Source organism: Porites lutea, chromosome 4 (assembly GCF_958299795.1).
Source record: "Porites lutea chromosome 4, jaPorLute2.1, whole genome shotgun sequence".
NCBI classification, from domain to species: Eukaryota; Metazoa; Cnidaria; class Anthozoa; order Scleractinia; family Poritidae; genus Porites; species Porites lutea.
The window spans coordinates 40484377-40495915 of record NC_133204.1 but is presented as its reverse complement, the minus strand read 5'-3'; the positions used below and the strand labels follow the sequence as shown (position 1 = coordinate 40495915).

The 11539-nt window shown below is 37.6% G+C and overlaps 1 protein-coding gene across 1 annotated transcript; it reads left to right on the top strand.

The window, feature by feature from the left end:
* The first annotated feature begins 2787 nt into the window (after positions 1-2787).
* On the top strand, positions 2788-10943 carry LOC140933579 (LHFPL tetraspan subfamily member 2 protein-like). Its single transcript, XM_073383184.1, has 3 exons — positions 2788-3033; positions 7265-7770; positions 8746-10943. The coding sequence occupies exons 2-3, from the start codon at positions 7341-7343 to the stop codon at positions 9012-9014; spliced, it is 699 nt and encodes a 232-aa protein (XP_073239285.1). The 5' UTR covers positions 2788-3033; positions 7265-7340; the 3' UTR covers positions 9015-10943.
* The last annotated feature ends 596 nt before the right edge of the window (positions 10944-11539 follow it).

Genomic DNA, 11539 nt, shown 5'->3' with positions numbered 1-11539 from the left:
CCTCTGAATTTTCCGTTGTCGAGTGACATACTTCAAAAGAAATCAAGAGATTATCACTTTGTAATTAACCGATAAACATTTCTCAAACACCGCACGCACAGCTGCACGCATAGCACGTAGCCTGCGTGGCACCTTTACGTAAAGTTATCATTATAAGAGCCAAGAGAGAATGAGCTAGTGAGAGCTTATTATGATGAAAAACAAAATTAAAACAAAACGTGGGGAAATCTCTCGAGTCACCAGATTTTTTTGCATTTCCTTACTTCACAAGCAAGTCCCCTGAACATTTAAAATTCCAAAAATAGTAGCTCAGGAAGAAAACATGGTCAAGGCGTTATTAACAGGAGGATATAGAATCGCCAAGTTGACGAGTACGCGACACGTGGATCGGTATGTGTGGTCTTCATCGCCCCATTTCGCCCCAAGGTATTTTGATCAGCATGAATGAAAACATTTTTCTCATCGACTACCTCTTTCAACACCCAGTTTTACGTACGTAAGCGCATCGTTGACCTTTAATTTCTCCCGGAATTTTTATCAGTTTAACAACAGCATAACAAGGTAGGGTAATTAATTTTTTCCATAACATTTTATTGAGGAATGTTTACCGTCCCGACTATTCCAACAACGAAGACACTATAAAGAGAGAATGTAAAAGTAGTTGGGATTTTCAATTTGAGAACTGCATAAATTGTTTAAAGAGAATTTTCGTAGGTTGGTTGGCCTCGCCCAGATGGGAGCGGCTCAAAACAGCATAGATCATAGAGAGACGATAGGTCTGCATCACCCAATTCTCTATTGATCATATCAAACGTCGACTGCATATGTCATTTCCAACGTCGATACAAGCTTTTCCTACGGTGCTTTGGCATATTATTATTCACCGAAAAGGCTCCCGCTGAAATACACTTAGTGGAAATTATTGCAATCGATGTCAGATTCTGCAAACCATTGTATAAATAACCTAGTCTTATGGACAGGTCTAACGAAGGGAAAACAAAGAGAGACCACGCCCAGAGTCGTTTAAGAAGCCGGTAAAACTCTTGGTTACCGGTTACTAGTCAGAATGCAGTTTTTTTAGGTAAAACGCTGTAAAAAGCTCATCTTTTCTTAAACAAATTGTATTCATTTGGTGTCTTATAAGAAATGCTCTGAATTCTTCTCTATAAAGTTCTCCCCAAATTATTTGCGGAGTATGTCAGTATCTCCTATTTGCTCGAGCATTTTAGGCTCACGTTTTGTAAATTCCGAAAAACAATCGAAATGTTACGGAAGTTTTCACCTAAAACATGATAAATGGTTCACTGCTCCTTGAAAACCTTTTTCAAGAGGACGAGAAGAAAAGCCTTTAGCCAATGAAAGTCGAAAATAGATATTTAGTTGTAGGTTGCCAGCCTTTTTATCTCTGTGCCTCACCCCTCACCTAGCCTGCGAGCACAAGCTCTCCTATTTAGGCGAGTAAAACGAGTCTCGCGAGAACGCGCGAGCGAGCGGCGAAGCCGCGAGGGGCAAATAGGAGAGCTTGGTCGCAGGCTACCCCTCTCCTCGCGAGATTGCCGCGGCATAAGCGACCTCACCCTCGTACTCAGCGTTCTCGTTCTCGTCACATAGTGATTTACAGAAAGCAAATGCTAACAGTTTCCTGAGTTCTGCGAAATTCGCTTGAAAAAAGGTTACAGTTAAGCTTTGTAACATGTTTGTAATTTGACTGCGTTTGACCTAATATAGCTGACGATTCAGGCCATTTCAGTAATATCGATCAATATCCATAGTTATGTATTAAGGTACCGAATCAATCCTACGCATCGTTAGGATTGAGCAGATCAGTGTCATAGAATAAATCTAGAATAAATGACACATGGGTGTATTCACTGACGTTTACGTGTTTGAATGACGAGAAACGCTTTGAGGAGTGCTATATCCAAAAACGCCTTAGTGAATAATTTTGTGAATTGTGAGCGATTTATGGTTGAAGAGATTCTGTTTCCTCAAGAAATCTCTTTATAATTAAGATAATGCAAGTTTTCCAAGCGACGCGTTTAAGGGAAGTCAGTTAAGTTCAATATCATTCAATTTGAGAGTATTTGAATGCCCGGGGGTACTCCAGGGAATTCTTGCTGGGGATGTGTCGCCCGATTCTCCTAATCCTGACACCATTTTCAGAACTGGCCTCTAAAATCCATACCCATTCTCAGACCTGCCCTTTAAGAAATTATGTCATAATTACTTAGATTAGAACAGCAGAAAAAGATTTCTTAAAAGCCATTTCGAATTGGCATATTTCTCTTTCTTTGCTGCTCATTTGGAATTGAAACAATAAATACTTTCGTACACTCTCGAAGTTCCCTGGAAAACCATACCCGATTTTTGATTCCGGACCAAAATGAGGAAAGTCTATACCCGTTTTCAGACCAAAACGGCGCAGAAACCCTACCCTTTGGGGTGGCACATACCTATATGGCTTATATAGGGGAGTACCCCCCGGGCTTGAATGGCACTTGCTGGCACAGACAGTCCTTCGATCAATCGAGACGACCCAGTCAAAGGTCAATAAAAAAAATGGCACGAAATAAAATATTGCACCATGTGTTAACCAACATGCTTGATCTTTGATATTAAAAAATTAAATGTTGTAGAAAGCCAGAGACACAGATCAAATCTATCAACTTCTCAAATTGTTATTTTTCAGAGTGTTGATTTTGCAGAGATTTGTGATAATCCCCCAGCCACGTGGGCGTTTCTTTTGTTGATCGACAAGCACTATGAAATAGTGTCACGCCTCTATACACATGTAATGTGAGTAGAACTTCTAACCACGACGGAGGTGTTTCCTGACAGTGTTGGAAATATCGTTTTGGGTTTATGACGTTCGGATTCACCGATCCATTTTTCTTACTGTACTGAAGGAGCATCATTTTATATTTTTATCTCCTTCTTGGGTTTATTTGGCGTGTGTACGAATTAAAAGGAAACGTTTTGAAAATTGAAAGAAACATCTCAAGGAATCGCATAGCGGAACACCATATAGTCGAGGTGAGTCAACGTACAATTATAATGCGTTATTTGACGTGTGTTAACAGAAGGTTCCTCATGACTCACTTAAGTATTGTAGAATCAGTCTAAAAGGTTCAAAGGATTTGTGTTTGGTGCTCTAATGGAATAAGCCTTTGCACATGTCAGTCAAGAGCACACTTTGTTCTTTGTTATTGAGAAATCGGTCATTTGTCACCGCTCACATGCACCGCTCATAGCTAGGTTGAAAACGTTTTCAGAAAAGACTTTTCGACCATTTTCTCGGAGAATGTCGTAGATGAGCTGGCTATCCAAGTGTTAAGCGACCAGTCGTTACATATTTCTGCGCTTCAGTGCCGTTGACGCCATTTTTATGTAACCGACAATATAACCAAGAGACAAACGCGCGCCGAGTACTTGCGACAAATTTATCGGTTACAAATCCACAGGTGTTTCATTCAGGAACAGGCACGATAGATTTGGCGATAAATTGTAGCGCTGATTCCTGTATTTAGCCAGGAAATAAAGGAAATCTTTCGAAATATTTTACATAAAAAATATTACCGTGCGATAAATCGGGCTCAAAATTTCTTGTGGTTTGTGTCAAAAGGTTCCTTTGTGTTCAAACAAACAAAAAAGCGACAACATGATTTGTTCCCCCATGCATGTCGTTTTCACTGTTTATTTCGATCTGTGTCATGCTAACTTCATGCCAGCAATTCGTGTATTTTGTCCAATAGGAGAGAACAAACTTTCACGCACTTCGTTCTGCAGTGTTCGCACGATGAGTTTTTAATTAGATAACCGAGCAGCATTGGAGGAACCTTGTTGATATTTGATAAACACGATTCTTGTGCCACATGTCGGCTTGATCAAAGATTCTTGAATTGTGTTTACAAAACTTTTAACTGTTTTCTCTTTGCATGCCCGGGGAGAAGAAAAAATTCAGCTTCTCTCACCAGATTCGTAACAAGGATTTAATTTCATTTGTTTGTCTTTGTCATTTTACGAGTGAAAATTGGCTTTGCTTTCAAGCACGATTTTATTATTTCCGGTGGTTTTGGAAATTTTGTGAAAAGACTGCGAAGATTTATAAAGATTTCGTGACTTCCATAAACAACGGCAATTTCGATCGGATTGATCGGCCAGTCGGCAGGTGTTGACCGTCTGATTTTGGTGTCACTGTTTTTCCTGTTTGGCTCTTTCTTTTTTTCTTTTTGTCTGCACGTGTCGTAATTCCCATCATTTGTGGAAGAACAGAGGAGGAAAGCTGCTACGCATTTTTCTGGTTTTATAAACAGCCCGCATAGTCCTCATCTATTTCTCAAAATTCAGGATACGAAGATGACAACTTTTTGTTTTGACTCAAAAGCTCTGTTGACTGCCCGTCTTAACAGCGACTTAAGATTTCTTTAATATCTCCGTAAATGGCACGTTTTCCAAAAGACAAAACAATCCTTTATTCGGGTACTTTGAGACCTCAAGGAGCGTAGGTGAAATAGCCCTCGGCTAAGTCTAATTGCACTTACCTGTCAAATGTTTTTTCTGCAACTGGCATTAAGAAAATTGGTTGTGCTGTTAACTAAAGGCATTTGATAGTTAAAACAATTTGAGAGATACATCGACGGAGGGAAAGTTTTTGTTTTGGACGTATTTTTTCGCTGTTCAATGCGATATGTGTTGACAGTAAGTTTTTGTCATGTCACCAAGCCATTTTGTTTCCAATTTGTGTCAAATTTGTTTGAAGCATCTGATTTGCTTCAGGCATGCTGTCGTTTTTATTTGAACAATGAACACAAAAAAGTTTGCCATAGATGAATATTAAAGAAAAAATGCTTGAAACAGTCACATTCCTAAGATCAAAAACATCAATTTCACAATTCAAGTAATTTAATCCGCCCTTCTTGCCGAAAATTAAGGGGATTACAAATTGTCGGTAATTGAACCGTGAACAAACAAGAAAACGGAAATGGGACATTTACATTTTGTTTTAAATATCTTTTTGTAGGTTGTCACTGATCTTTTCCTTTGATCCCTTATTATTTGTTGTTTATACAACGGAAATTTTTGACTTTCCGGTGCAAATGGAACAGAATGATTTAATTTACACCGGTCCGTAGCTAGAGGTTTTGCTAGAAAGACTTGAGTGAATTGTTTTTATTCTCTCTTTTATCAAACTTTTCATCATAAGAGAGCCACAACAATGGACCTTTTAGCAGTTAAAGTGGTATTGAAGACCACTTCTAAATTTCAAAGCAAACACCTCCTCACTGACCTGATAATCATCAAATCGAAACTCCAGAAAACGGCATATTTGCAGTAGTATTGTTTTAAGAAGAACAGGAGCCAACTTAACAATGGAAAATATAGATTTTAATCAGAGTAGCACTTTTAAATTAAGTCTATAAGAAGCCATAGACCGTACAAAATTTTGTTGCCAGAATTATTTTTTGCAACATTCCACAATACCTGCTATCTTCTTGATACAAACATTGAGCTTTTTCTCTAAATTAACACCACAATTTTAAAACAAAAATAAATATTTAGGGGCCATCAGGATGTGCCCTTCAAAACAAACCATAGAGTAAAAATATTTTGAGACCTTGAAAAATTCTTGAAGGTTTTGCATGATTAATTTTGATTTGTGCAGGTCTGCCAAAAAAAATTCTTTTTTTTTTTTAGAAAGGACATGATAGAATTGTGATTGTTAATAATAATTTTTTAAGCAGGTGGCTCGAAGAAAAAATCCAAGGTAGTAAAAAAAATTGTTGTGCCGAAGCTCATCATCCTTCCAGTCCTAGCAATATGCAAGGTGTTTGTCACATGAATCTAATAGACCACGTTTAATATATCAAAATTCTAACGTGATCACTCCCAGGCTTTCTGGTCATATTACTATATTTGGTTTGGTTTTCTTTGTACTCTAGTCTCTCCGGGGATTTGCAAGACAATGGAGTCATGAAAAAATTGCAATTTTGTTCCTAAAGCCTCAGAGTCATGTTAGAATTTTAATGTTATTTTTATATTGAACGTGGGTTATTTAGTGGACTTAGCTCCCTAAGTCTCCTGTAGCTCAGTGGTAGAGCATCTGGACTAGTCAGTAACCAGAAGGTCATGGGTTTGACTACTCTTGGAAGTACTCAGGTTTTTTTCTTCCAAGCTGCCTGTGTTACTGAATGAAAAAAACATCTTTCCTTTAGAAAGGACACATGTCCGACCAGCTGGTCACCATTTCAGGCGGACAAACCAGAAAAATTATAGGAGATTCATTACCTGGACCTTTTATTTTATTTTTTAATTATTTAAAATGACAGCCTTAATTAGTATTTGATCTGTCCGGTTATTATGTCTGGCTGCAAGTAGGATTTTTTAGGGCCGGCTTGAGCAAATTTAAAGTTGGACATTGTCCGATGATTAACAGTAGTGTTAACTGGCTCAACTTTTCATGTGACCATTCACACACAAGCATTTCAGTGTAAAGCACTGAAAACATTGACTGTTTTACTTCAGAATGCCCCTGGCTTTATTTGGTATATTTAACTGACCTGATCTTGAAGTCGTCATTGATAAAAAATATTTAATCTGGTTGGTTTTTCTTTGGTGCAAGATAAAGATAGCAGGAGCCCCACGAAACAGGGGCAAATAAACAGTGTGTTCAGTGGAGTGGAGCTTTAAAAATCTTATGAGAAAATGGAGTTTATGATTGGAAGAGGCTTATGTTGGTTTTCGTAGAGGTAGCATGTATGTTGTGCATTTACCGGTAGCTTGCTCATTTCACTGAATTATTAAGCACTTCTATTAAAACTTTCATATGCATGGTTTTTATTGATATTATTTGATGTTGTAAGAGGATCAGTTTTTATGTCCCATCATGTTTTTTCAGGTGTAAATTTCATTTTAATTTGTTTTCATTTACTAAAATGTTTATTGCTATGTGGTCATGTTACACTTTGTCTGTTGGGGTACAGTGTCTGTGAAGCTGCAGATATTAAACCTGAAGAGACTAGGTCTTTGAGCTGTCTCTGATTGTATGGGCAATAGGGAATCAGTCAAGACTATATAATAAATTTTTATTCTCTGTCAGAAAGAGTGAAAGTGGCAGATTTTTTGTGAAACATTTTGAAGTGAGCCCCACTTATGACATTCCAGAAAATGGAAGGAAGTATTATTAATTGCATGGAGAGTATTTGCATAGTGTGCTATTTCTGTTTTTGATAACACACACTTACTGTTTTAAATTCATTACCTTCAGGTGAGCTGATTCCATTCACTGTTCTCTTCAACAAGGGACACACAAACTTGGTGTTAATAGACTCTCTAACAACAAGATGGGAGAAATGTATGTGATAATAACAACAAGAAACATTCTATGGATGGTACTATCTTTAGCTGCTGCTTTAGCAGTCATCACTGGGATCATGACACCTAAGTGGCTATATGGAAGTGCAAAACCATTTGTGGTTAACTCTACAGAAGAAATCACCTCTGACTTGTTGTACCAACCTTCCATTGGGATTTACAACCGCTGTAGAAAAATTCAAAGATCCATTGGTGGTGATCCTGAGTTAAACTGTTATAAATATGCCAGAAGCTTCATGGAGATACCTTCAGCAGCATGGAGGGCTTGTCTGTTTTTTCTCTGTTTGGGAGCATTTCTTCTAGGAGTTGTTGCATTAATGTCATTAATCGGATTCTGTGTGCAAAGTGTTGGAAGGAAGTCTATCTTCTCACTTGGGGGAGTGATTCAAGCAATGGCAGGTAATTTCACCATTTAGTTTAATGAATGTGCTTGAAGCAAGGTTTTAGCCAGAAGAGTGTCCAACCGTCCTACGGACACCCATTTTTGGAAGAAATATAAGAAAAATCCACCTAATCGCTTATAATTTTATGGGAAAACATCCCTTCTAGTCGGCCAGGTTTTAATTTCTGGCTAAGGGCCTAGCTTGAGGTCAAAGTAAATAGCAATTTTTAAACCCCCACCTCCATATAAAGTGGAACTGGTGTCTAAAATCCTGCCATGTACAAAAGTCTTTGGGACAGTAATGCAGTATTTGGCTTAATGTTCTGAAATTTCTGGGTTCCCTGTCATAAAATTCTCAGTGCATCCTTTTGGAAATTTTCTTGTGGTTCTTCCTTCCCCACCCTATACAAAGTTAAAACCAAGCAAAAATTATGGATGCACACATTCATTGTTGTTTGTGGGGTAAGGGGGAGGTTGGGCATGTGTGAATTAATTGAAAAACGCCCCATTGTAAAAGTGTCATAAGACTTTAGTCCATGATTATAGGCTCAGGTGGACAAAACTGGGGAAAAATTGACCGTTGAATGCACAGAATTCATAAAAAACTGCTAACTAGTCAGCGGGGGTGTATATAGGCCTTTAGAAATATAAGGATATGTATGATTTCATAAATCATTATAACTTATTTGACAAAAAAGAATGCTAGAAATTTTGACTCTATAAGGTTATTCAAAACTGTGAAGGCACCCTTCTGCCATCAAACCCAAATCAAAATTCAGAAGCAGCGAATCGTGAATAATTGAAACCAAGTGGTCATAATTACAATATTATTCGAGATTTTGATATTATTGTAATACTAGCATTTATCAGACCCTTCTTGCCTTCGTAAAGACGCAGTGGAGTATATCATTTGATTTTTTACTACTATCATGTGCTTGATTTCTGCCTATCTTTAAAAAAATCATTAGTTTGTTTTACTTCTGTTTCTGCAGCTCTCTTTCTCGTCATTGGACTCATTCTTTATCCAGCTGGTTGGGGCAGTAAAACAATTGATGAATTGTGCACTCGACCACTTATCCAGAAACCTGGAGCGTTTGTAATCAATGATTGTTCACTTGGATGGGCTTTCTTTGTGGTGCTTGGAGGGACACTATTGTCATTTCTGTGTTCCTTGTTATCATCTCAAGCAGAGAAGTCCACGTCAAGTGATGATGTTCAGGACCAGATATCTGATGGAAGGACAGTGATCTGTTTAATTTAGAGCAACTACATACTGTTAACATGGCATGGCAAGAGACCTTCAGGACTTGCTAAGCTGGTTAAGTCCTGCTAATTCAAATAACTAGATAGATGAACATGGGCAATCATGGGCAGTCAGGGCTAGGGAGTCACTGGAAGCTTACAAGAGTAATAAGTCTAAAAATAGCCACCAATCTGCACCTTAAGTCATGCACCAAGTTAAAACAGGGGCAAATCCCCCCCATTCCCCTTGCCATGCCAGATGCCCTCAATCCCTTATGGTGTAAATTTTTTTTCTGAGCAGAACCCCCCCTCTCCCCACCCTACACCTGTTCTGCCCCTGGTCTAGGACAAGCTTCCTTAATGCATGGTAGGGATTTGTTTGACTGCTGCATCGGTGCAAGTAGTTTGTCCCAGATGTTTTTATGGGAAATTAATTCAACAATATTTCAATGCACCACATTATCAGGAGAAGTTATACAGAAATGTTGCTTTAATCATGTGCTGATAAAGGTTTTAGTATTATTATTATTGTTATTTCAGTATTTATGTGCTGTTTGGTGAAGATCAATCGGTTACTGAACCATTATTATTTTTAAGTTCATTTTACGTTAAATAAATTAACCCTTCTCTTTCTGAGTTTTTCTAATGGTTTTGTTTGATTTTTGAAGTTGCTGCGTCCTTTGTTTCTTGCAAGCTTTCAAGAGAGAAAAAAGGATTTTTTAAGTAACAAAGTTTTTTCGAGTTGAGTTATTTAATGTTGAAAACAGTTAAGAATGATGGGGGCAAGGGGGTGAATTTTGTAGCTCTTGGATTTGTGCATGATGCTGATATAAACTTGTTCAGTTTTAAAAACTTAATTGCCTACCATTTTTGAGTTTATTAGCTTAGCTGGGTCAGTATTTTTTTTACGATCACTTGCCTGATGAGTAGCTCAGCCCTGCCAGACAAGTTGTTTTTACACAATAAAGTAGTTGAAGACAAGTGTTCAGCAACTCTACTAAGCTAGAAAAATGTGAGGGCAGCTTGTCCAAAGCCATGGCAGTTACATTACTAAAGGGCTAGGGTTGGGGATTTTTCCTTGTCACTTTGATAATTTAATCAGAAGCAAATTAAAATTATAAAGTAAAAAAAGAGCCAAGAGAATTGCCTTGCTGTTCAATGTCATGCTAAGTGCCCTTCTAAATGTGCCCATGAGTCAGAATGTAAATTGAGAGTCTAGTCAAGATTTAAATGATTCAAAATTTTGTGAAATATAGTTAAAATGTTATTGTAAATTTAAGGAAAATGTAAATATCTTTTTTGTGGTTTTTTGTTTTATTTCAGTGGCGGATCTAGACCTTTAGATAAGGGGGGCGGGGGGAGGGGGCAGTCTTACAAAAAATTTTTTGGCCCCCTTGGACCTCACTTTGGTCCAAAAATAAGAGGGGGGAATGCCGGGGCCCCCTGGGCCCCTCCCCTGGATCCACCACTGTATTCCTTTTTCAGGGGAGGTGGTGTTTGTCGTTTCAAAGTTGAAGTTAGTTTATTTGAACTTAATTAGTGGAAAACTGACGCCCTTTGTATTTTAAGTAGTGTTGTGTACTGCGTGAGATGTACATAGAATAAAATATTTGTAGTTTCTATCAAATGGTAATAATATTTAGAGTTTTAAAAGTCACAATTGTTGTGTGATAATGACCAATTAGTATTTAATTAAGAAATCAATTGTTTTGGAAAATGTATTTGTCTTTATCAAGCAATTTTTTTTTCAGTTGGCTGGTTTGGGCTCACAAATATTTCAGAAAAAGTTTTATGGTTATATTAATTTTGTGATGATTGGTATAGTTTGTTGACTAGATTTTGTCTCTTTTTTGCTATTTTTACATAAACTTTGGACTTGTAAAGTTAAAGATTGTTCAAGAAACGATGTCACAAAGTTAGGTTTTAATAAAAGATCTTTGTCTCTGTTGCTTATATTCACATTATGATGACCGATGATGCCACTTTGGTACTGGGTATAACCTAACTCCTCAAAATTCTTTGTCTCCATCAACATCATTTAACAGCGGTTTACGGTCAATTTGCCCGAGAGTCAAGTCGCCCATAAGCGACCACCTTTCCTAAACACATTAATTCCCCACTCAATTAAATTACTTTGGAACCTCTCGTGAGCGACCGCGAACGCATTTTGGGGAGGCACTTCGAAAATTTTGCATTGTTTTTACTGCGCTGCTCAGAGTGACAACACGAAGCTTAACACATCGTATCCCCCTTGCGGTAGATTTTCTCTTAAAAAAGCTGTCTTATTTACAAGTCGGAAAAGACCCCCTGTGGTTTACAACAAGGATAGAGAAGAATAAAAATATATAAATATTTATGAATGAGCAAAGAAATTAATTGTGCACTAATAATTACGCTTAACCTTATCTGTATTTAAAATTGTTTTATACAACACTAAGTTTGCTTTTGCTCACTTGTGAAAAAACTAGCATAACTCACCTTTTTAAAGGTGAGCTTTCAAAAACTCGTTTTCATCCACGGGGACGGCTTCTGATAACCTGACAT

Coding starts and splice junctions, on each gene's coding strand:
- LOC140933579 (XM_073383184.1), top strand. CDS start 7,341: ATGGGAGAAATGTATGTGATAATAACAACAAGAAACATTCTATGGATG. Junction 7,771..8,745: donor AGTGATTCAAGCAATGGCAG/GTAATTTCACCA, acceptor CTGTTTCTGCAG/CTCTCTTTCTCGTCATTGGA.